The sequence below is a fragment of the Mustela putorius genome, unplaced genomic scaffold (assembly GCF_011764305.1).
Source record: "Mustela putorius furo isolate JIRA1106 unplaced genomic scaffold, ASM1176430v1.1 tig00000281_pilon_pilon_pilon, whole genome shotgun sequence".
In the NCBI taxonomy this organism is placed as follows: Eukaryota; Metazoa; Chordata; class Mammalia; order Carnivora; family Mustelidae; genus Mustela; species Mustela putorius.
The window spans coordinates 2,729,948-2,757,468 of NW_025421343.1; the positions used below are offsets into that span (position 1 = coordinate 2,729,948).

The 27,521-nt window shown below is 36.4% G+C and overlaps 1 protein-coding gene across 4 annotated transcripts in view; it reads right to left on the minus strand.

The window, feature by feature from the left end:
• EXOC6B (exocyst complex component 6B) overlaps nucleotides 1-27,521 on the minus strand; it is a 651,357-nt gene that overhangs the window by 356,210 nt on the left and 267,626 nt on the right. For 3 of the 4 annotated variants that reach the window (XM_004742187.3, XM_004742185.3, XM_004742186.3), the window contains one exon: nucleotides 12,220-12,396. The exons of the other annotated variant lie outside the window; for it this stretch is intronic. In XM_004742187.3, the coding sequence (XP_004742244.1) occupies nucleotides 12,220-12,396 (177 nt within the window). The remainder of the gene's footprint in view (nucleotides 1-12,219; nucleotides 12,397-27,521) is intronic. 4 annotated transcript variants of the gene reach the window in all.

Sequence of the window (27,521 nt, forward strand, 5' to 3'; positions counted from 1 at the left end):
ACCAAGGACAGCAGCTGCCTAATTCCCCATATAGTTTCTGAATGGAGAGCCTTAGTGCTTTCTGTCAACTTAAACCTCTTTATTATCAGGGAGGAGCAAATTGTAGGCAAGATTTTAGGTTCTATAACTAGCAAATCTGTGCCACAGAGCATGTTATAATATTATATGTTATGATATTAAAAACAGATAAATAAAAAGCTATTAAAAGATTTTAGGAGTGGCTGGACTCCAATAATCAGAGGTAGATATCATGAAGGCAAGGCTTAACATTCTACAATTACACATTCACACACTAGTTAGAGATCATGCACCACTAGATGCCAATATCCATGGCTAGTCTGTTCATTTCAATGTGCTTCTTACATTTGTGGAGTACATACTGAGAGCTTCCATCAAAGCTGTAGTTTTTGTCACTTATTATCTGTAGATTTTGTTAAATAGCATTATATTCTATCAATAGACATCAGCTATCACATCATGCCACTATGTAGGTGACAAAAAAAAGTATGGGGACAAAGGATGCTATAAAATAAGAAAAGTAAATCTATAAGCAGGATCCATGAAAGGCACCCTGAATAAATGACTGTATGAGCCTGTGCAGGTAATATATATTGGAGATGTCAAGATTCAGTGTAGAAGTGGAAATATTAGATGGTCAGAAAGAAAAGAAGCATAAACATTTCTTTTTTTTTTTTTTTTAAGGATTTTATTTATTTGAGAGAACAAGCAGAGGGGAGAGGCAGATAGAAAGGGAGAAGCAGAAGCAAGCTCCTCGCTGAGTGGGGAGCCGGACCAGGACTCAATCCCAGGGATCAGGGATCATGACCTGAGCTGAAGGCAGACGCTCAACCGACTGAGCCACGCAGGCGCCACCAATATTTTTGATCATAAAAATTCTTGTGAAACATTAGGATCTTTTTGATATGTTCTTCTTCTTCTCTAATATATCTTAGATCAAGACAAAGAAAGTCTCTGAAAATGGAAAAGTTAATGGGTAAGATTCTCTCAAAAAGAGTAAGGAAAATGATTTTACTCACTAAAGAAAAAGGGAGATTTTGGTTTTAAAATAAATAATGACATTCAACCTTTAATAGATACATCTGCTCAACATTTTTATAATACTTTCCTCACCCCCCCAACAAAGGACATGAAAGTTAATAGCTATTTCTACTATCTTAATTAAGACTCACTAATGAAGGGAAGCAGGGGGAAAAAAAAATATCTGCAGGTAACAATCTGATTGATTTACCTGCTTTATAGTGGGCAAGCATATCATTAGGAAAATGGAATAGAGTACAAGAAAAGACTGCTTGTCTCCTTCCACTCAACAATATTTACCTATGCTGCTGATAAAGATAGTACATGAAAGAAAGAAATGCATTAGTGTGCTGTAGTCTTGTTGTTCACAGCTGTCCCAGGAGATACACATACACACAATACAGGCCACTTATTTTTCTCTTATGAAACCTTTCGAAATAGGTGGATCATCCAAAAAAGGTATGATAAAAATTTACAAGGAATTTAGATATGTTTCTCACTAATCATTGGAGTCATTCTCCTTCTTGAAAATACTTTTGATTACCACTTTACACAAAACAGTTCCTTGGTATTAGTAAATGAATGTAGGGACTTGGTGCCCATTTCTGAGCATTAGTTGGATCTCAAGTCATTAAAATGTACCAGGCATCTTTCTGAAGGAAGAAAACAACAAATGGTTAGCTGAAAGAGCATTACCTTTGCACTCAAAGGATCAATTTTGACTGTCCATATTATGTCTGGAAGCCAGGAAATACCTGACAAAGGTTTTTCATCAGTGTATTTTTCTCTACAACTTTGCTTCCAAAATTTCAGAGAAAAGAAAGATAGAATTCATGTGGACATAATCTTCCACAGAGCTGTACTAAACACCATGGATGTACCAACATACTAGAAGGCCCAGGATTCTAAGCGACAAAAATTAGCAAAAATACAAGAGAATTTTCTAGACCTCTGAACATGTAAGAATACCACGAACAGAGCCCCATCCTAAAAACTGCAGGATCGGGGGCGCCTGGGTGGCTCAGTGGGTTAGGCCGCTACCTTCGGCTCAGGTCATGATCTTGGGGTCCTGGGATCAAGCCCCACATCGGGCTCTCTGCTCAGTGGGGAACCTGCTTCCCTCTCTCTCTCTCTCTCTGCCTGCCTCTCTGCGTACTTGTGATCTCTACCTGTCAAATAAATAAATAAACAAAATTAAAAAAAAAACCAAAACTGCAGGATCGGACTGTAGAGCTTCTCACAAGTTACTAGGATTTGCCCTGAGAAATCCCTAAACAAATTACCACTTAATTTATTCAAGTGTTTGCACTAAACAGAAGAAAATCAAGAAAAATCACCATTTTTTTCTTTACCAAGACACTGCAAAAAACCTTGTGGCCAAAATCAAGATACTGCCTCAAGAATTCTCTGCTTGAAGCTGAACACTAGGGCAGTAAAAATTCAAATTCTAGTAATTTTTACAGTTGCTAGGCACCCTGCCAGTATGTGGTATCATCAGTATTTTTTAAGCTAATTCTAATAGCTGTGTAGCCAAAACACTATCTTTTAATAAGAAAACTGAAAATCATTAAATGTAGTTTTATGTAGGAGATTGGCTCAATAAACTACTGTATATTCAAACAGTGGAGTACTATTTAGCAGTAAAAATAGAATGAAAAAGTTTCTACGAACTAATATGGAATAATTTTCAGGATATATTTTCAAGTGGAAAAACAAGGTACAAAAATACATATGTATTCTATTACTAATAGTCATGCTGTATAAGGTATAAGAAAGGGTACTTGTATAAACACACACACACACACACACACACACACACATACACATTCATTATACTGATTACTTTGGAAGAAGTGGGTAGGATCAGGGTGGAAGGGATAAAGAGAAGAATGGGATATCACTGAATATATCTTCTTATAATTTTGCATTTTGAGACATATTTACATTTTACATACTCAAAAAATTAAGTTAATAAGGATGAGGAACTCTAAAAAATATACAAAAGAAACAAACCCAATTATGTATCAACTTGGTAACAATCACACAGAAGAAAAAGTAGCAAAAATTTTTGAACAAAATACTCTGAACTCTAGCCCCAGTGGGATATATAGGATATATAGGATAAAAAGATATATATATATATATATATATATATATATATATATATATGCACATATAGGATATATATATAGGATAAAAAGAATTGCAGAGAAATCTTGAGCCTAGTAAGTTTACTGCTTTTAGTGACATTTGCATAGCAATTCTGAAACTATTATGTGTTATATGAGTAAGCAAATGACTAAATATATTAATTCTCTGGGATCCAGAATTCTCAGAGGTGCAAATATGGAACAGGAAAAGAAGACCTAGGATATTCGGGTGAAATTTAGAAGCACCAGTTCTAACTCAGGATTTATAAAACTCCCTATGTGCTAGTGCAATGTGTGTATTTCTTAGCTCTGTCCACATAAGGAATGTACTTAAAAAATAAAAGAGACAAGACCTCTTTGATGAAAGAACTGACTCCAGAGCTAGCGCAGAACTTGGAGTGAACCAAGAAAAAAAGAAGTGCTCAAAAATTGATGGAAACATGTCAAAGGATAATGAGAAAGACTCCCACTGGCCAAATCTGGAACAATTAGAGAATCAAAATGAAAGACAAGAACAGAATAGAACCCATTTTATGTAAGATAAGGACTCATGTGGCAATACTGAAACTAAAAAAAGGGAAAGGGACAAAAGGGAAATTCTTCTGTATAGAAGAATGCCAGCTAATAAAAGTGAAAGAAATGAAAAAAACAGAAAAATCACTGTTTTAAAATCAAGAGTAATACATGATTCAGGAACAAATCATCAATGAATACTAAATCACCAAATCAGAAAAACTGCTAGGGAACAGGACAGTCCCAGGATCTGAGAGTACACAGATCCCTTATTAATTACAAAAAGAGAAGGGTACATTTACAGTGCTGAAATCTGGTAGACACCACCTTAACCAACTGTGTGCCTCCTGATATGATGCACTAAAAAGGACATAATATGACTTTTGTAATATTCCTGTCAAAAATGATTAGCTAAACCTAATCATGAGGATTACCAGATGTACCAAAATAGAGGGATATTAAAAGAGAATAAACAAACATAAAAATTAAATATAATGGATGATGCTTGTCTAGATGTGGTTGCAGGAAAAAGTGAAAAAATAATCTGCCATCAAGGACATTACTGGGACAACTGGGGAAATTTGTACATGGGTTATATGTTAAGTGGTAATACTATATCAATGTTGCGGTCCCTGAATGTGATCACTGCACTACAGTTATGCAGAAGAATGTCATTCTTGGCAAACTATAGATTGTTGTGTTGAGATTTCAAATATGATGAAGCATGCTACTTTCTTTCAAATGGCTCGGCTTTGATGGGGAGAAGAAGACTGATGAATCGATCCTCCCAAAATCAAATTTTTAACAACAAAAGTGCCAAATTTTAAATAAGTGGCCTATTTAAGTGAAGGTACATGGATGTTCACTTTAACACTCTTGTAACTTTTCTGATGATCTAAAATGCTTAAAAAAAATTCTCATAAAGAAGGTACTACTCTAGAGGCAGGGTTGGGAGGTGAGCAAGATAGGTGAAAGGGGTCAAAAGGTGTAAATTTTCTATCATAAAATTAAGAAGTCATAGAGATGAAATGTACAGCATGGTGACTATAGTTAGTAATACTGCATTGCATATTTGAAGGTTTCTAAAAGTTCTCATCACAAGAAAAACTAAAAGTTCTCATCACAAGAAAACAAAATCCTATAACTATGTATTCTGATGGATGGGAACCAGACTCTTATGGTGATCATTTTCCAATATATGCAAATACTGAATCATTATGCTGTACCCCTGAAATTAATATAATGTTATATATCAATTATACCCCAACTTAAAATAAAGAATGAAGGGATGGATGGATGGATGGATGGATGGATGGATGAAAAAATAGAGAGATGGATGGGTGATGGGTGTTCAGAAGAGGTCACATTGAGCTAGTCCTCAGGGGAAAGTAGAATTCAGTATTTTAGACAAGAATAAGAGAAAAAGGAGGATATTCCCTAATTAGGGTTATTAGCAACTTCATACAGAGTGAAGGAGATGAATGAATAAGAAATCTGTATATAAAGGAGAAATTGTAGAAGACCTGAAAAGTCAGTAGATGTTCATAATTGAAGTAAATAATTTTAAAATGAAAAGAACTTGATACTGTCAGTACAGTGAAAAAAATTTAAAGATATTAAATCAATGTGAGCCATAATACATCCTTGCCAACAGACCTAAAAGATAAAATAAGAAAACCAAAACAGAATGTCTAGAAAGTATGCCATAGTTACTCAACTTTCTAAATTGCTTTTATTGCTTTTGACTTTAAGCATGGATATTTACTCTTCATTTGACTATATATAATCTTAGTAGATCAGTTTTGATTTAGAATTAAAGAAAAGGGTGCCTGGGTAGCTCAGTCAGTTAAGTACCTGACTCTTGATCTCAGCTCAGATCTGGATCTCAGGGTCCTGACTTAAACCCCATATTGGGCTCCACATACATACATATATACATATATACATACATACATACATACATATATACATATATACATAAACTAACTAACCAAAATGTCCTCTGTTGGGGTGCCTGGGTGGCACAGTTAGTTGAATGTCTAACTTTTGGTTTCAGCTCAGGTTGAGATTTCAGGGTTGTGAAACTAAGCACCACATCGGGCTTCACATTCAGCACAGAGTCTGCCTTGGTTCCTCACTCCTCTCCCTTTGCCTCTCCCCTCCTACCACCAAACAAATAAAGGAACCTCAAAAAAAAAAAACAAAAAACTGAGGGTGGGTGGGTATTAGGCATAAGTGAATCAGGGTAGCTTTTCAAATTATATTCCCTCTATTTTTTTTTTCCCCATAGATTTTATTTATTTGAGCGAGAGAGAGAGAAAGAGGGGGAACAGAGAAAGAAAGGGTGAGTCAGAGGAAGAAGCAGATTCCCTGCTGAGCAAAGAGGCTGACACAGGGCTCAATCCCAGGACCTTGGGATCATGAACTGAGCCAAAGGCAGATGCTTAATCAACCAAGCTGCCCAGGTGCCCCAAACTGTATTCTCTTAATAGACATACTCTGTATGTGAAATATCTAGAACTGTTACTCATTTTTACAAAGAACTCTGTTCTTATCATTTTTCTTCCAAACATATGGCCCTGTCAGTCTATCTTCCAATTCGCCATTTTTAATACAGATCCAGTATAAGTAATAACATATTTCTCTAATAGTACAAATGTGAAAATAAATGGCAATCTCCGATGTGCAGACACAACAGAGATTGTAGCTTACAGAAAAAAACATATCCCTGGCAGAAACCTTGCTGATCAAGGAGATTATTTCTACCACACTTAGAAAGAGGCTAAGTTGGAAATACAGATTTTATATAAATTCAACTAAAAGTTGACAAATAATTTAAAAAAACTTGTAAGCACTATGCAAGCTAGCAGCCATTTTGTAAGCTCTTTCCGGTCCATGGGCTGCCATATGCAGCCTCTGACTTTAACTCTAAAGTACTAATGGCATCCTTTAGTTCACTTAAACTTACTGAGAAATAACTCTCATTTAGTCACTGGCTGTCATTTGAAAGTGTTATGATAAGGAATTTGAAATTTGGGTCAAACATCATCATAACCGCAATTTTTCACAAGCAATTTAGCATTAATTAATTACTGTCACTACTTTATCAGTGAAGAAAGAGATGCTCAGAGAAATTACATGACTTGCTCCAATAACAGAAAGCTGACAGAACCTGTACTTTCTAAATACAAATCTTGTGTTCTTTCCAATCACCTTGTGTTATGGTCTGAATTGTGTCTCCCCCAAAGTTCCTATGTTGAAGCCCTAACCCCCAGTGTGACTGTATGGAAATATGGCCTTTCAGGAGATAATTAGGGTTAAAAGAAGTCAGAGTACATTTTGGTTAGTTAGTTTATGTGCATATGTATGTATGTATGTATGTGGAGCCCAGTGCAGGGCTTGAACTCACCACCCTGAGATCAATCCAGTGAAAACAGGATTGGTGTCCTTATTTAAAAAAAAAAAAAAAAAAAAAGGAAGACATACCGGGGTGTATGGTCACAGAGAAAAAGCTGTGTGGGGACACAGCAAGAAGGCAGTCACCTGCAAGCCAAGAAGGCCTAAGAAGGAAATCAAGAAGGCCTAAGAAGGAAATCAATCCTGATGGCACCTTGATCTTGGGACTTCTACCCTGCACAACTGGGAGAAAATAAATTTCTGTTGCTTAAGCTGGGCAACCTATGGTATTTTGTTATAGCGTCTGGCAAACAAATAATCTTGCTATCTCAAAATTAGTACAGTACCACGATCATAAAGACAGTTCAGAAGGCATTATATATTGTACGATATTTGTATTTAATTCAGCAATTCCATCCTCTTAACTCCGTATTTCAAAAAGGACACCAAAATCTTGAGAGCTAAACCTGACATGGATCATTTGGTCCACAAACATTTATTTACCTCACACTGTATAAAAAGTTGAGGGAGAAAACAGTGACAACTGTTCTTTCACAGTATAAACAATTTAAAAAGATACAAACTAGAATAAAAGATATGCCAGAAGTATGGTGCCAAGGAAGTGTTCTAAGAATGCAGAAGCTCTGAAGTAATATAGAAACAAAAAAAAAGAAATCATAAACCTTGTATCTTCAAACTATTTCAATACTGCTTTTTTTTTTAAAGCAGACTGTTTTTTTACAGTAGACAATGTTCCATGAGTCCATGCAAATATGTTAGCAAAAACTGTATCAACTTGTTTTTCACTTTGATTCCCCAAAGAAGGACACAGTCATAATGCCTTAATAGGACCGACTGTGATGCGAGTACTATACACACTACTTCAGTCAATCCTTACAACTCTACCCTCACAAGGCATTATTGTCCCCCTTCTCACAAATAATATAAAACCTAGAGTGTCTTTTGTATTTTATCATCAAATATCTCAAAAATGGTACACCTGGGGCGGCCAGGTAGCTCAGACGGTTAAGTGACCAACTCATGATTTCGGCTCAGGTCCTGATCTCAGGGTGGTAAGATCAAGTCCCAAGCCTGTGTTGGGCTCCACGCTCAGTGGGGAATCAGTTTGAGATCCTCTCTCTCTCCCTTTGCCCTTTCCCTGCTCAAACACTCACACATGCACACACTCTCTCTAAATAAATAAATCTTTAAGATAAGAAGAGATTCCTGATGAAGCTAACACCACAAGTACATTCTCAATCGAAAAAGTTCACCATTTCTAAAACAAAATTGTGAAGTCCTATCTAGATATTTAGAGAAGACCAGTAACATCTGCATACTCCTCAGGATAATATAGAGATTAAGAATAAATTCCCCATTATATGTTAATAAAAATTTTTTTTAAAAAATAAGATTACAGATAACAGCAGACATTGGTCCATGTCTTCCTGAAATCTTGCTGAATTAACATTAGAAAAGATCTTTAACCAGGAAGCGAATAAAAAAAATAAATAAATTCCCCAAATCATATATATTTCCACTGAAAACCAACTGAATTAAGTTATGAGTCAAAAATCATCAAATGTCAGCCATTTATATAGTTCAACTTTAATATATGACCAGTAAAAACAAAACACCTTACTTTAATTGAGGTGGCTCTTCCATGAACTTGGACAAAAATAAAGTACAAATAGAGAATTGTACAGAGGACGACTTTTCCTATAACACTTCTCAGTGATTGAGAGACTGACTCTGTCAGTTGGCTCTCCATGTGAGCTGGTCTTTTCATCCAAGATGACTTCATCTTCAGTTCCCAGCCTATTTAGTTTAGCTGTGTCTGACACAAACTTTATTTCAGTTCAACAATATATGAAATACCTGCTTACTATGTTCTAAGCCATTTTCTAGGTGTTTGTGTTTTCGTACCCTCCTCATTGTGTGTTCTCCCATTAAGTACCATCACGCTGAAGACATAGTTAATAGCCTACAAATGTCACTTGACTCAAAGAATGTACTAAATATCCCTTTCATTAAAAGCACAGGAAAAAGGAAAAGTCCTCCCTTCAATGAATAAGAATAAGAAAATATCTAACTTAAGTATATTAAATCAGAATCATTAAATTTCATTAAAAATATAAAATTTCATTAAAGTATTAAAAAAATCTATTACAAGCAACAGATTTTAGAAAACAAAAATGTAACTTTCTCTTCCAAGTACTGCATTCATTGCTGGAAAAATTTTAAGACATAGTAATGAAAAATCAGTAAGAGACCCAAACATTCAAGGTTTTGTCTTTTTTATCTACTAAAAATGCTTCCTTGTGGTCCTCTATAGCCTTGTGACTCCAAGTGTGCTCTGCAAACAGAAGCACCATTACCACCTGGAAGCCTGTTAAAAATACAGATTCTCAGATTTCATGTCCAACCTGCAGAATTTCCAAATCTGCATTTTATTATGAGTATGGAGGTGATTCTTATGCACATTAAAATTTCAGCACTTAACCTACAATTTAGGCTCTTAACATGGCTCCTAAGAGCAATGTGAGTTTCAGGAATCTCCTGAAATTTCATGCAGAACTTTTTGTGAGTGAATACATGCATATTTCACTGGGAAAAGATTCCATATTTTTTTTTTATCAAACCCTCAAAGGAATATATGACCCCAACTAGATTAAGAATCACTGCCCTACAGGATTCTGTGCCATATTTTAGAAGTCAAAATATTTTAGAAACTATTTACGCTGCTCTCAATGAGGTCTGTTGAAGAATGACAAGAATGAAGGTCAGAACGTCACAGTGGGTCACGAAAGACCTTATCTGAAGAATTTATTCACACCATGCAAGAACTATGCCAAGAAACCAGTTTGGAGACATCTAAATAAATAATTCTCTACATGAGGTTTGAGATTAAGAATGTGCACTTGAAGAAGATTCAAACTGAGAAGTAAATAAATAGAAGGTAGGATTTTTTTTAAGATAGGATGCCATTAGATGACAGTAAAGTGCTGAATTCTTGTTGCAAGAGCTCAATCAGCAAATCTCAAACAGGATTCTGTTTGATTTGGGATATATGACCATTTTAAAATGCTCACGTCCAAGTACATTCTTACAATACTTCATTTATGAGGAGGCCTCAACACATTGTACTAGTCCCATTTTCTTTATCTTCTCTAGGCCTCAGAAGACAAAACAAAGAAGAAAATAGCACAAAAATTAAAACGGATTTGCCCAGGATCTTCGGTGAGCTTATGATAAAGAAGGGCGTGTATCCATATGGTTCCACTATATATGCTAACAATGGATCTGTTTCTTTCTTTCATCTTATCATCTAGCCATCTCTTTGGGGTGTGTGTTACCCAAAGCATAGACTATGTCTAACTTCTATTTCCTCAGGTCATAGAGGTGAATAGAATTTAATTTTCTTAACAGACACCCAAAATGTAAATAAAAGGCATTAAACTGGACTTTGCTGATTCTGATACTGACTGTTGTCATCAGACAGTCAAGTTTTTAAGGCCCAATACTCGACAGTCTGGTCTCCAGGGTGGATCCCTACCTACCACACCAGTCATCCCAGGCAATAAGAGAGAATGCTAGAAAACATTCAGGAGGATGAAGTCTTCTCTGCCCCTTTCTATTTCTATAGATATCAGGTAAATGCCTGGTTCTTGTCTTAGCTCCATTTCTTATCCAGGTACAATAGGGATTTTGATGAAACTTTCACACACTTTTAACTATTAATGTACTTCATTTATGTAATAAACACATCTTAATGAAGAATATGATGGTGGTGATACCTAACAGAAGTGGGCAAAAAAGAGTAACAAGAGAACAGACACTAACATTTGCTGACCACCTTCTACGGCTCAGGCACTTGTGCAATCCTGTGGGGTAGAAAGTACTGTCTTTCCTTGACAGATGAAGACTAAGGTCTCAACAGATTAAATCATTACCTAAGATTCCCAAGTTAGATGCTGTCAAGTTTGAGGGTATAGTTCTTGGGTGAGAGGGGTATAGGACAGAACAAGGATGGGGAAGACAGTGAACCCAATTTTATCTGGAGAAACAAAACAAAGAGCCCAACATTTAAAGGTAAATTGGTGACAGAGCACAGGTGTAAATGGTTCCTCACACAGGTCACCGGACATTTTTTAAAAAGTAAATGATATGTTGGGGAGGGTATGTGCTTTGGTGAGTGCTGTGAAGTGTGTAAACCTGGTGATTCACAGACCTGTACCCCTGGGGATAAAAATATATGTTTATAAAAAATAAAAAATTAATTAAAAAAATAATAAAATACTATTTCCATTCTAAAAAAAAAAAGTAAATGATATGAGCATTAATGATAATTTTTAAAAAAGAAAACAGAAACAAAATGGCAAAGCCAGGATCTGAATGCAATCTGTATGATTCCCAAGTTCATGCTCCTAATCACTACATTCCCAAAGAAACTGATCCAGGTTATCCAAATGATAAGTATTTAGAAAAATAGTTTAACAAGTGATCTCAAGTGTCATTGCAGTTTTGTTTTTAAAAACACATTAAATATACTTTCAACAACAAACTAGGATAAAAATAGATGCCCTACTTAAGCAACTTAATCTTATTCTTTACCTGAAAGTGACAGAACTAATGTAAGAGATTATGGATATCCCCAGATTCCCAGATTCTCTATAATCACTCATATATTTATTCCCTCCAGAAATATATTCTCAACTTTCTGGGGCCTTTCTATATTTTCCGTCTATGACCCCTTTATATGCACCTCACTGTTTAAATAACATCTTCTGTCTCAAGTAATGATGTTCAGAGGAGTTTACCTAGATCTTTCTCTAGGTCAGGTAAAGTCTACTCTTTCCTTAATGTAGTACTGGGGTGGTATATAATCAAAAACCTTGAAACTTTAAAAAAAAAAAAAAGATGAGTATATTCAAAATCTAAGTAATTAGAATCTATATCATGGTGTATCTTCAGTTTCCCTATATCGAGGCCCATTTGTATTTAAAATGATATCTTAATACCCAGAAGATCGCACAAGCTATGTTACATGGTAAACTCTTCCTCACATCTCAAAAATTAACCCTAACATTAGTCTTATTTCCCCAGTTCAAATGTTGGTTACCTCTTCATCATCTTCCTCATCTTCAACATCCAGAATTCCTGAATCCTGTTCAGACTTGGGGCTAGTGCTTTCTATCTCTGTATCAAAAATTGTGTATACATCTTTTTTAGATTTTCTCCTGCTACCTATTCTGGGTTGTTGCAAGACGATGTTATCCAGGTTTCTTTGTTGTTGAGCCTAGGATAGAAACACATACACACACATTGAAAAAGAAGAAGAGGAAAGAAAAAAAGAAAGAAGAAACAACTTAATTCAGCATTCGAAGAACTTCTCATTTTGAACAAGTTGGTACCTTAAAGAATATACAATAAAATGCCTTAGGATATAGTTTTAGTCCCCAGAAATAAAATCAAACACATTAATACATACATTTTTAACCCTGAAGTTATCCATCTTGATTCATTTTCCCAGGAAAAAAATAATAATAATCAGTCAATATTATCAGAAGACTTTCCAAATATACCCACTACATCACCACAGAAATGAAGCCTATTCTCCTTCATCTAAGTAGCCAAGAGATTAGCACCTAAAGACTAAATACGCCTCTCCTACAAGACACAGGCCATGCTGGGATCATTGCTGCTGGGGGGAGGAGGGACAAGACCTTTTCAGATTAGTGGACTCCAAGAACAGTTCTGTGGTTACAAGAGACCAATAGAATGTAATCGGGCGAATGAAACATCTTAATAGAGTAATTTGAACTAACTAATCCTTGAGGATTGCATGACCTTAATCTGTGGAAAACAGAGTTTTAAAGGGTCTCTTCTTCTGGACTTTAAAAAAGGAAATGTAATCCACTCAGCTTTACAAAACAGATTCAGATGGTGTGGTTTCAATCCATACAAAGAGTGGAAAGTGTGACTATGTGGAGTCAACAATGTAAGTATTAAACCACACAGTTTTAGAGCTAGAAGTGACTTTAGTCAAGACTCAGAAAACTGAGGCTAGAAGACAAAGCATTGGTTTGAGGTCAGAAGGCTAGTTAGTGGTAAATTAGAAGCTCAACGTGTGACCTCCTCAGTTCCAGAGGAAAGATATTCCCACTACACCAACAGTTCCTCAAAGTATGACAAAATATTTCCCCCACAAAAGGTTCTGTTGTCAAATACATGGGAAGCACTGTTGTCATGGACCCCTCTTGTAGGTACACAATGCACATTAACAGAATAAAAACTGAGAGAAATCCTGTCTAAGGAAACTCCCTTAATTTGGTTTAATCCAGCATGTTCCAAAATATTTCACAATGGAACTTCCAGTTGTTGTTTTGTTTTGCTTTTAAATAATACTCAGTGTCAGCCTAAGACACAAAGTTTAAAAAGGATGGCCTCTCAAAATACGTATTTCTTAATCAATATATGATATTTCTCCTTGATGACAGGCAGAAATTAGTTCTGGAGATAATCAGAGTCTCTAAATATTCTGAATGAGATTAAGAAATTCAAGATAAATATTAAGTATGTTAGTCCAGGCACTGGTTAAATGAGACAATTATAATAGAACAGAGAAAAACTTGAACTAAGGGAGCTAGTTTCTGCCAAGAAAATGAAAAGAATCTACATTCCAGAGATCTGAATCAATGGACAAGCTTGTTTCCATGCATAATACTCACTGATACTTTGGTTTGACTTACATAAAATGTACCTGACTTCAGTAACAAACTGAGAAAAAGAAGGTACCCAAGAACATTTATGTTTGTACATAAAACATACTTATCCTCCAAGCATTTGAGAGCCTAAATTAGATAGAACAGTCTTTCTCTTCCTCTCAAAAGTAGTAAGTTCTTTTCCACTTCCAAGTAAACCACACAAAAAGCGATTGAGGACTCTGGGGAGGCACAAAGGAAGGGAGGACTTCCTAGAACTTTCATATTTAAAAAAGCAGGCCCTGGAATGGAGTGATCACTTGTCTCTTAAGCTTTTCATAAGGTGGTCTTATTCTATTCAATCCCAAGTCATTTATTTTTCTTCACAATTGGTAAAATACTACCAGTATATCAAAAGCAAACAAGAGGAGACACATTTAAGTACTGTCATTTAAACTTGAAATGATACAAATCTGAAAGAATCTTATGGAAGCAATTTTAGGTCTTCTATGATTTGTTCTTTTTAGGTGGCATCTGGTTTTCCCATCAATGTAAGGGAACGTAGTTTGAGCCAAACAGGCGAATAAAGATCGCAAACCCTATAGCTAGAAATCAAAACACTGCATGCTGTATTCCAAGGCTCTATCAGTACTTGGGGGTCTCTCAAGATGATCAAGGCTTCAGTCTGTAGAAGTCTGCAGTGAGGGCAAATCTGCTTAAACAGAAGCGACCAAGGTAGAAACACTGAAACTCAGGTAGAACAAGGAAATACTAAGATATTACCCATTATGGATACAAATGAAAATTACCATCTATCCAAACTGTATGTTATGGCATTGGCATGGGAGAAAGTAGACGCAAATATATACATGCAGGTAATAGATGCTAAAATTAAAATGCAACACTAAAGTCCATGAAAAACAACAACAATACAAGCTCTTCAGAGCTCTGTTCTAACATGCTAAACTATCTCACCAGGACCATTTCTTCTGTCCCTCCAGAGACAACCTTTATAGCCTTGAACTAAAGCGGAAATCAGCGGACTAATTCCTCCAACCTGTGTTGGAGATGGGGCAGTAGGATACCAAGTAGTCAGACCTTAGAAAACATTTAGGTGTTTTCTTTTTCTTTCTTTTTTTTTTTCTTTAAGATTTTATTTATTTATTTGACAGACAGAGAGAAATCATAAGTAGGCAGAGAGGCAGGCAGAGAGCAGGAAGGGTGGGGAGCAGGCTCCCTGCTGAGCAGAGAGCCTGATGCAGGGCTTGATCCCAGGATCCTGAGATCATGACCTGAGACAAAGGCAGAGGCTTAACCAACTGAGCCACCCAGGGACCACAGTGTTTTCTTTTTCTTGTTCTCTTTGTGATTAATTTTTACACATTTAATGACCTCTTCCTCAAGATTCCATCATACATATTCTTCTCTGATTTCCTAATATAAAGAAGTCAAGCCAGATCTCTTCCTCAAGCTCCCTTCTCTTCCCACTCTGTCCACTCTCCCAAAACCTTTACCCCCTTGCCTCTAGTTGTGAGTTCCACCACCGCTTCACTTCCAACAAACCTAAAATGGAACTCATCTCCTTCTCACTAGAATTCCCCTGCATATTACAGCCAGGCTCTTCTTCTTCTTCTTCTTCTTCTTTTTTAAGATTTTATTTATTTATCTACAGAGAGAGAGAGAGATCACAAGTAGGCAGAGAGGCAGGCAGAGAAAGAGGGGGAAGCAGGCTCCTCACTGAGCAAAGAGCCCTATGTGGGGCTCGATCCCAGGACCCTGAGATCATGACCTGAGCTGAAGGCAGAGGCTTAACCCACTGAGCCACCCAGGTGCCCCATAGCCAGGCTCTTCTTACACCACATCATTCATCACACAGATTGAACATGAGGGAAACTGGGAGAAAAAAAAATGTACACAAGTCCACACCCCAACTCCATCCCAACTGTTCTTGGACTCCACCATAATGGAAGCTGAGCCTAATTTTCCAGTGTACTTATTTGGTACTCTCCAACATGCATCTTCCACTTGGATCAAGTTCTACCACATACTATAATAGAAATAGCATGCCATTTCTCTACTGGATGACCCCTCCCTACCTGCATCCAGCCTGTCCTCTGAATCCCAACTAGAACTCTGCTTCCTTTAGGAAGCCTCCTCTCGCTGTGCTAACTCATGGTGCACCCTCTCCGTAGCCCTGCTTTCAGTCAAATGTGTACAGAATGTCTGCTGGCACCAGGAATTGTGCTGCATCCCTGGCCTACAGAGAATAAGATGGAGTTCATGATCCATGAACCTCAGGTCATACTGTTACAGGAAGCATAGGTAGGCAAATAAGTGGCTCAGATTCAGAGCAATTAGCATAATAACAAAAATACAGGTATAACAACTGGACATAGGAGAAAGTAATTGTATCTGCTTGGAGGGGACACCAAACAGCTATCACAGAGGAAGAGGTAGCAAACTGTGCTTTTAAAAGATAAATATGAATTTTCCAAAGGGAGAGAAGTAAAAAAAGCAAACAGCTTGAGAAAAGATCACCATGTGTGAAATAACATTACCCACCCAAAGAATAAGTAATCTTGTATAAAAGCACAGGTGATAAAGAACTACCTAGAGATAAAGAAGCCATACAAAGCAGCCTCAAGTTCACTAGCAGGCAAGGGAGAAACAGTGAAAGAACGTAAGCAGGGGGAGAACAGCATCGGCTTTACAATTCAGGCAAGTTCTTCAGGAGCAGAGGAGCGGGGTCAACTGGGAGAAGGTAAGGACTAGGAAAAGAAAAACCAATACAGATCACGGTAACAGTCCAAACAACAATGAGGAGGACTTGAATTAAGGTAGCAGCAGATAGGTAACTGGCAGAAGAAACAGAATTTACTGATTGCAGTGTAGTACCTAGAAGAGAAGAAGAGACTAAGAAGAACCCCAAGTGTTCTGGTCCTGATGACTAGATGGTGGGGTCATTCCAAAGAGAAGAACCACGGAAATAATAGTTGAAGGAAAATAACGGAACGGAAATAAAAGTTGAAGGAAAAGAAAAAAGGAGTTCAGTAAACCTGTCAGGTAGCCAAGTAAAAAAAATCACAGTACAGTACTTCAGTATGTAACTCTTCTCTCTTTGAAGATAGGAAACACGTTTTACCTGTCTTAGAATCCCCCAAACCCAGATCCAGTGACACATACATAGTAAGTTTAGATAAATGTTTCCTATATAAAGGCCGTGGACAACAAAAGGAATGTACGTAAGAATGAGGTCTGGTGTAATAAAAGAGATGACTGGGATGTTCTCCTACCTACTAAAAGATGGGGAACAAAACAGGAGGGGGGAAAAAGGAGAGGGAGAACACCCATAAGAATAATCTACTCTGAACTATTAACCTAATATGTCTACATATGCTAATAAATAAAGTTTTATTGTGAAAATACAACTTCCAACTTACCTGACAGTAAAACTCCGTTAAAATTCTGTGAATCAGACGGCAAAGGCTCCCGTCTTGATCAACCCAATACTGACCTCTAGTGGATTAAAGAAGTACATACACATGACCTTCAGAATCAGAAACCAGTTGAAGGTTTGGGGGTCTGATAGGATTACAGGAACTTCAATTATAGGTTACGATATATATGGGGAGGAACCTTCTTGGAGTCAGACAAGTCTTTAAATCTAAGCTCTTCAACTTTAGTAATCCTATAGCCTTGGAACGAAATTCTTTCGTTCTCTGTGTAACATCCCCATCTATTTAAAAAAAAAAAAAAGTTAAAAAAATGTACCTCAGAGCTGTCACAAAGGTTAACAATATTATGAAAAGCACCTTGAATTAAAAGATAAGTCAAACAAAAAAAAACACTAAGAATTTTTAAGCTCTGTCTTCTCTCTGAAAATGAAATAGGAACCTTGTTTTTCTATCTACCATAGAAGCATGTGAGCTAGCCATATTTAAGATGCATGATCATTAATGGCATCTAATACTGCTACACACTGCTGCTCAGTCTTGCCTTTGTACTACAGTTCAAGTCTGACAGATCTGTCCTGACACCTCCTGTGCTCCACAGCAGATCTTCTCTGTCTCAGCTTACTCCAGCTAGAGCATCAGCAACCTGCTGTGAGCAGCCCTGGGAAGAAGGGTCACATAGCAGAACCTAAGACCAACTCTCACACTTACACCACACCTCTAGCTTCCTGCACTGGGGCTTTGGACACCACAAGAACTACGTAGCATTCATGACTCTCAGCACACAAGTGAGACTGCCCTTGACCCAAGAGCAGACAGATGAATGCTTCCCCGTTCTGTTCCTCCCTCTGTCATCAGTTCCATTTGGCTTCTCAGAAGGTCCCTAGGATTAAGACACCAGCCTGCCCTACACCTGTACCACTGTACGGACTCTACCAACTTGTCTTCTCTCCCCTCCTGACCCCTGATCTAATAGGTCATGTGGTGGAAGAAACCACCCAAATACAACCTCCCGGGTTCCCTCAGGGAAACCAAAGATAAAATAACAACCCATACAACAATAAAGGGAAGTAGGACGGTGACCCCATGCTTCATGTTTGAAGCCCAAATGATAACCATGAAAATACATAAAGATGAAGATACAAAAACTCCAAAGTTGCCTCTCTGAGGCTCACCCAACAAGGGAAGTACAGAAGAGCCGCAACATCAAAACAGAGTTTCTTCCCATTCACCCCCACTCGCTCTGGCAATGAGCACACATTAGGCGCCAGCTCCAGGATCAGATTTAAGCAAATAGTGATTCAAAATTAAGGGAAAATAACATATCAATCAAGATCATATAAAAAGGTTATTATTGCATAGTAGTGTCTATAAGGATATGTGAATTCATACATGTATGTGGACTTTGTGTGATACTTTCAAGGAGGGATAAACAACTAGTTTTTCATGTAATCAGATCCCAAAGAATTTCCATCAGTAGGAAGAGTCATCTAGGATTATGATAGCCTTGGAACTTATTTTTTTTTTTCATTGAGGAAGGTGGTCACTCTTTAAAATTATTACTGAGATCCTCAGCCCTTCTAAAGTGTCCAGTCCATATTTAGACTTATATTTCCTTGAGTGGGGGGAATTTTTGCACTAACAAAATTCACAAAATAAGATGTAGGGTATTACACTTTGTATGACACAATAACAAAATCAGGGAATTCTCTTGTGAGCTAGGATAATTCTCAGCTCTTTTAAACACCCTCTTTTTCCTTTGTCAACACACAAATGCACAGACCACATACACACAAACATATGTTAACTACAGTTAATTGCAAAATAAATTAGGGGAAAAAAGGAAAAAATATATCAAAATCTCCATTCAGTAATATCAGTTACTTTGATGAATGACAACCCAGCATATAAAGATTTCTGTACATGTGAAAGACTGCTCTTTTAGCTTATCTGTATTTTCTATTTATCAGCATTTAACATTTATATTGGTAGGCTAAAAAAAGAACCATACAAAATAGAGTTCCTTTACTCTGTCTTCCCTCAATAATGTATCACAAATATCTTCCTCTACAAGTAAAAACATTTATAACAGTATTTGCATTGTAATGCATTTAAAAGAACACGTTTATTTAAACATAGCCTACTATAAGATATTTATATTGCTTCCAATATTTTGCTGTTTAATAATACGATGCAGACTATCTCCACAGAGCTAAAATTTTGTGTGTATCCTTAATTATTTTATTAGGGGAATTCCTAGAAGTAGAGAATCTAGTTGCAAGGATAAATGCTACACATAAATACTGGGAAACTGCCATCTAGAAAAACAATGCCACTTCATAGCAGCACATGTAAGTACATGAATGCTTATCTCCCAGCCCCTACAACATCATCAGGCACATTGAATATAAAGGTTTCTAAACATGACAACAAAGGAAGAAGTTGTAATACAAAATGCAATTAGATTTGGCCATGTAAAAAATATTTCATTTCCACTCTACAATTTTATTAGTATTTATTTTCCTCTAATACTTCTAAGATTTACATTAAAATAATGTGTTTAATCCTCTACAACCTTAACTTGAGTGTTACACAGACGCATAACCACTCACTCAAATGGTTATTTACCCCACCTCATTTTTTTTAGAAAACTTCATCTTTTCCCAACTAATTTATTTCACTTTATTTTTTTTCTATTCTTTTTTTTTTAAGATTTTATTTTTTTATTTGAGAGGAAGAGAGAGAAAAAGAGAGCACAAGTGAGGTGAGGGGCAGAGGGAGAAGCCAGCTCTCAGCTGAACAAGGAGCCCGATGTAGGACTTGATCCCAGGACCCTGGGATCATGTCCTAAACCTAAGGCAGACACTTAACTGACTGAGCCACCCAAGCACCCCAATTTATTTCAGTTTAAATGTCTGCCAAATGCATGTAAGTTTGTGGTTTTAAAAATCGATAATACTAAAATTATTTTATGAGAAACAATTAGTACCTTCTTATGCTTTTTCCAACCCCCAATTCTGTTCTGTAGATTTAACATTTTTACATCCACATTTATAAATAATACCCTTAAACTTTATGGTAAAAACTTAGCTCACTTAAAAATCTAGACCCCCTACCTTACTGCTTCTTTTTTTTTTTTTATGATTTTATTTATTTATTTGACAGGGAGAGATCACAGTTAGGAAGAGAGGCAGGCAGAGAGAGAGGAGGAGGAAGAAGGCTCTCTGCTGAGCAGAGAGCCCGATGTGGGACTCGATCCCAGGACCCTGAGATCATGACCTGAGCCGAAGGCAGCGGCTTAACCCACTGAGCCACCTAGGCGCCCTTTACTGCTTCTTTAATTATCTTCCCAGCAAAGTATTTTAAGTTAAAGCAATAATCAGTGTTAATCATTATGTCATGTAAGCCTTGTCTCACCAAAGAGTCAAGTATATATGCAATGATTACATACAGTTAATGACATATTTTTGTTTTGATTATAGCTTTTGTTTTTGAGTTTCAAATTCTCCAATTTTCTTAATTCTCTAATATTCTAACTACAATAATTTTTATTTCTTCAAAAAGCTTACCATAATAGGTATAATAGGCACCCTACCCAGACCCTATTATTCCTGAAGGCATATGTAACCTGAGTTGATTGTCCTATAGACCTGCTTCATAAATGTGATTTCTAGAAGAGACTTACTTTCATCTCCCACTGGGGTTAGAGCCATAGTTTTCGAAATTCTGTATTTACCTTTTAATTATTTTAATACCACATTTTGTTGGATCACATCTTCAAGTGACTTTTTTTTTTTTAAGATTTATTTATTTATTAGGAGGGGGCGCAGAGGGAGATGGAGAGAGAGAGAATCTCAAACAGACTCCAGGCTGAGCAGGAGCCCAACACGGAGCTCAATATCATGACCCCAAGATCATAACCTGAGCCAAAACCAAGAATCAGACACATAACTGACTGCACCACCCAAAAGCCCCTCTTCAAGTAACTCTTAAGAAATGAAACATGAGAGTTAAATTTCCTGAGTTCTTGCGATCCAAAAATGACTAATCATTCTTCACATAAACTGGTAAAAAATTTGAGTATAGAGTTCAAGGTTCCTCAGATTATTGAAGACATTGTTCCATTGTCTTCTAGCATCCAGTATTGCTAATGAGAAAAACAATGTCATTTTGATGGTCATTCTTTTGCATATGACGTTACTTTTTTCCTCTGGAATTTTTTCAAACCTCTTTACCCTATGTGTTCTAAATTTCACAATGACACACCTTGATGTAAATCTTTCTTTCATTCATTATGCTGGGTAAGTAATATATGCATGAACCTGAAAATCTGAGTCCTTCAGAAAAAAGGAATTTTCTTGTATTACTGCTCTGATCAGTTTCTTCCTTTGTCTGGAACTCCTAATGGATACTGAATTCTCCTATAAAACCTCTTGATGATCTCTGCAACATTTTTACATAAAGAACCAATTTTTTTAAAAAATATTTTTATTTATTTATTTATTTGACAGAGAGAGATCACAAGTAGGCAGAGAGGCAGGCAGAGAGAGAGAGAGAGAGGAGGAAGCAGGCTCCCTGCCGAGAAGAGAGCCCGATGTGGGGCTCGATCCCAGGAACCTGGGGTCATGACCTGAGCCGAAGGCAGCGGCTTAACCCACTGAGCCACCCAGGTGCCCAAGAACCAATTTTTTAATCTTTAAGAATACCAACTAATTTTTTGACGTATTACTCTGTTTCTGCATTATCTGTTGCCTCCTGATAATTTTTATTGTTGTTACTTGTTTTCACGGATTGGTAGATTTGGGTCCCTCTCTTTCCAGGTGGGTATTTTCCCCACAAACTTCTGCTAAACCTTGGGCAGCTATTCATATTGAACAGGAAGTCACTTAAGAGCTTACAAAGAGGTCTGTGAGCATGGAAAGACTAGTCAACCAGGCTTCACTTTACGGAGTTCTAGGAGGGAAATAACCTCTTCGCTGGTGAAATCCAGATGGCACTTCATGGCAGTCTTTTATGAACTTCCCCAGAAAAGAATCTTCTACTCTCCCACCTGGGGATTGAAGTACAAATATTCCATGCATGGGGCAGGAGAAAAAAGAAGAAAGAAGAAAGTTCACGTTTTGTATGTGAACTTTCAACAAATCACACTATTTTAAACTTCTCATCTTATCCCACCACCTATCACTTCTTTTTTCAGATTTATTTATTTATTTGAGAGAGAGGGTGAGAGTACCCACACACTAGTACGTGAGTGGGGGGAGGGGGAGAGAGAGAGATTCTCAAGAAGACTCCCAGCTGAGTGGGGAGCCCTACCCCCAGGGCTCCATCCCATGACTCCAAGATCATGACCTGAGCCAAAATCAAGAGTCTGATGCTCAACCACCCCCCCCACACCCATTATTAACTCACATCTCCAAAGTCTCAGTTTCTCTGGAGTAATCAATAGGTACTGGACTGTTTTCTCCATTCCATGTGTATCTCTCTTTCTGCTTCCCCTGTGGCTGCACACACTCTGCTGTGTTAGTAACCACTCTTCCCAGCACTTTTTTTCCTTCCACTTTTACTATTATTGATACATAAATAAGTTTAAGTTGGACAATGTGCTGTTTTGATATGCATATCCAGTGCAACAGGATTACCACAATATGTTACTTAACATCTCCATCCACTCACATAATTATCATTTTTGTGTGTGGTGATAACATATAGGACCTACTTGCCTAATAGCTTTCAAGTATATAATAAACTATTGTTCATTATAATGATCATGCTGTCTGCTACATCACCCGAACATACTCATCCTACAGCTAGAAAATCTATGCCCTTTGACAAACAGCTACCCATTTCCCCCACTTCTTGGGCCTCAAAAATCACTATTTTACCTTCTATTTCTAAAAAATTGGCTTTTCACATTTCATATGTAAGTGATACCATACAGTTTTGGTTTTTCTCTATCTGACCTACTATCTTACAATAACGCCTTCCAGGCCATTCCATGTTGTCACAATAGTCAGGATTTCCTTCTTTTTATGGCTGAACAATATTCTATAGTATATATACACTATATTTTCTTTATCTGTTCATCCATCGATGGACACTCAGTTGTTTCCATGTTTTGGTTATTTAAATGTCTCCAGCTTTGTTCTTTCTCAGGACAACTTTGTCTATTCAAGTTCCTCTGTAGTTCTAAACAGATTTTAGGACAGTTTTTTATTGTTGTTGTTGTTTTATTATTTCTTTGAAAAATGCCATTGAACTTTTGACTGGAACTGCATTGAATCTATGAGTCACTTTGGATACTAAGGCCATTTTAACAGTATTAATTCTTCCAATCAATAAACAAAGGGTATGTTTTTAATTATTTGTGTCTTCTTCACTTTCTTTCATTAGTGTCTTGTAGTTTTCAGGATATAGATATTTCACCTCCATGGTTACATTTATTCTTAATTATTTTATTATGCTTAATGTTAATGTAAATAAAACTGCTTTCTTTATTTCTTTTATAGATAGTATATGGTTAGTATATAGAAATGAAACTGATTTGGGGGTGTTGATATTGCATCCTGAAACTGTACTGAATTTGTTAATTAGTTGTAACATTTTTTTTGTGAAGTCTATAAAGATTTTTACATATAAGATCATATCATCCATAAACAGAAACAACTTTACTGCTTTTTAATTTGGATAACTTTTATTTATTTTTCTTGACTAATCTCTCTGGCTAGGATTTCTAGTACTATATTGAATAGGAGCACCAAGAGTGAGCACCTTGTCTTCTTCCTGATTTTAGCACATTTTCAACCAATCACTCTTAAGAACGATGTTAGCTGTGGGTTTGTCATATATAGCCTTTATTGGGAACACCTGGGTGGTATAGTCAGTTAGGCATCCAACCCTTGGTTTTGGCTTGGGTTGTGACCTCAAGATTTTGAGATCAAGCCCCACAGTGGGCTCCATGCTCAGCAAGGAGTCTGCTGGAGAGCTTCTCTCCCTCTCCCTCTTCCCCTCCCACTCATGCTCACTCATGTACTCTCAAATAAATAAATATTAAAAAGTGTGTGTGGCTTTATTATACTGAGGTACATTTCCTCCATATCCAATTTATTAAGTTTAATGATGAAATGATGTTCTATTTTGACAAATGCTTTTTCTGCATCTATTGAGATGACTATATGATCTTTACCTTTCATTCTATTAATGTGACATATCACATTTTTTATTTGAATATCTTCAACCATCCACATTTCCTAGGGATGAATCACACTTGATCATGGTGTAGAATACTTTAAATGTGCTGATGAATTTGTTTGCTAGTACTTTGTTGACAGTTTTGCACCTATATTTATCAGGAATATTTGCCTATATTGCTCTTTTCTTCTACTGTCCTTATTTGGGTAATGCTGGCCTCATAAAATGAGTTTGGGAGTGTTCCCTCCTCTTCAAATTTTTGGGAAATTTTAAGAAGGATGGACGTTAATTCTTCTTTAGATGTTTGGTAAAATTCACCAGTGAAACCATCTGGCCCTGGACTTCTCTTTGTTCGGAGATTTTTGATTACTGCTTCAATCTCCTTACTTGTTACTGGCCAATTTAATTTTTTTATTTCTTTCTGACTCAGTAATGGTAAGTTGTATGTTTCTATAAATTTATCTATTTTTTCTAAGTTATCAAATTTGTTTGCAATTACTCATTTCTTATTATATTTCTGTGGTGTCAATTATAACGTCTCCTCTTGCATTTCTGGTTTTATTACACTCTTCTGTATTTTTTTTTTTTTTGGTCTAGATAAAGGTGTGTCAATTTTTTCATCTTTTCAAAAACACAGCTCTTAGTTTCAGTAATATTTTCTGTTGCTTTTCTGATCTCTGTTTCATTTACTTCTGCTTTGATCTTTGTTATTTCTTTCCTTCTCTTAACTCTGGGCTTAGTTTGTTGGTTTTTTTGTTTTGTTTTTTTCCTAGTTCCTTAAGGTGTAGAGTTAGATTGCTTGTTAGTCATCTTTATATTTTCTTAATGTACATGTTAAGTGCCATAGGCTTAGCTCTTAGAACTGCTTTTGGTACGTCCCATACATTTTGGTACATTCTGTATTGATTTTTGTTTCTTTAAAGGTATTTTTAGATTTCCCTTTTGATTTCTTTTTTAACCCACTTGTTATCCTGAACCCACTTGTTCAGGAGTCTATTGTTTAATTTCCACACATGTATTAATTTTCTAGTTTTCCTCCTATTATTGATCTCTAGTTTCATACCTCTGTGATTGGAAAACATATGTGATATGATTTCAATCCTGTTATATTTGCTAAGGCTTGCTTTGTGACCTAACATATAATCATCCTGGAGAATATCCCATGAGAGCTTGAGAAGAATGTGTATTCTGCTACTGTTGGTTAGAATAATCTATATATGTTTGTTAAATTTATTTGGTCTGAGGTATAGTGCAAGTTCAATGTTTCTTTATTGACTTTTTCTCTCAATGACCTATTCATTGTTGAAGATGGGGCACAAAAGTCCCCTTACTATTACTGTACTGTTGTCTGTTTCTACCTTCAGATCTGTTAGTATTTGCTTAATATATTTTGGAGCTCCAATGTTGGGTGCACATTCACCTCCTGCTTCCATTCTTCCAAGGATTTATTATGCTCTCTTCATTCTCTTTATCATTCTAAATCAATTCATTCACTGGATGAATTTTTAAAGGAGTTATCATAACTACACTTAAGGAGGTAAAGAAAAATATGCTCACAATGAATGAAAATACAGTAAATTTCAGCCAAGAAATAGAAATTACATTAAAAAGCCAAAGGGAAATTCTAGAACTTTTTGAAAAGTATAATATTTGAAATAAAGGAGATCATCACTTAATTGGCTTAAAAGCCAAATAGAGATAATAAAAGAAAAAAGTCAGTGAACTTGAAGACAGATAAAGAAAAATTATTCAATCAGAAAATAAAAAAGAAAAATGAAAAATTAAACAAACAAACACCAAAGCCAGAGCCAGAGGAATGGGGGAAATAATACTAAAAGGTTTAATATAAGTGGAACTAGAGCCCTGAAAAAGGAGAAATAGTGGAGAAAAAATATTTGAAAAAATAATAGATGAAAATGTCCCAGGGCGCCTAGGTGGCTCAGTGGGTTAAAGCCTCTGCCTTCGGCTCTGGTCATGATCCCAGGGTCCAGGGATCGAGCCCCACGTCGGGCTCTCTGCTCTGCAGGGAGCCTGCTTCCTCCTCTCGCTCTCTCTCTCTGCCTGCCTCTCTGCCTACTTGTGATCTCTGTCTGTCAAATAAATAAATAAAATCTTAAAAAAAAAAAAGAAAGAAAGCAAATATCCCACATTTGATAGAAAACATAAAGGAAGAGTTAAAAAACTTAGTGAATCCTAACATATATAAATGCAAAGAAGCCAGGCCTAGATACATCAGAGTCAAAACACTGAAAATCAAAATCAAGAGAAAAATCTTAAAGCCTTTAGAAAAAACTTCACATTATACACAGCAGAGAAATAATACAAATGACTATTGATCTCTCATCAGAAACTACAGGGGCCAGCAAGCAATAAAAAAAGAAAAGAAAATGAAAATGAAAAAAAAAAATCACCCCCAAATCTATGTGATGAACTATATCTTCTATAAAGATATACTGAAATCCTAAGCCCTGGCATCTCATAACGTAACCTTATTTGAAAAGAGTATCAATGCATTTAAGACAAAGTCATACGGCATCAAGATGGGCCTTTAAGCCAGTATGACTGATGTCCTCATAAGAAGAGGACAAGATAGAGAGAGAAGATACAGATAACAGTATCAGGTGATAAAGGAACCTTGGAAAAGGCAAAGAAGGATTCTCCCTTACTGGTATCAGAGGCCCAGATGGCCCAGATGACACTTGGATTTTGAACTTCTAGCCTCCAGAATTATGAGATGGTAAAAAAAAAAATTTAAGCCACCCAATTTTTAGTCCCTTATTATGGCAGTCCTAAGACACTAACACAGAAATGAAAGCAAAAGGAAAATATTTCACATAAAAGAAAACTATAAGGTAATTTAAGACCAGCACATCTGGACTATAAAAAAATGCTGAAGGAAGTTCTTCAACTGAAGGGAAATGATTCCAGATGGAAACTCAAATCTTCAGGAATGAATGAATGAATGAATAAATGAATGGTATCAGAAATGGCAAATAGTTGAGCAAATATAAAAGAAAGAAAAGGTTGCTTTTTTAATACAGAGTGATCAAGGAGAGTTTTCATAAGTGGTGTTGTGTTTC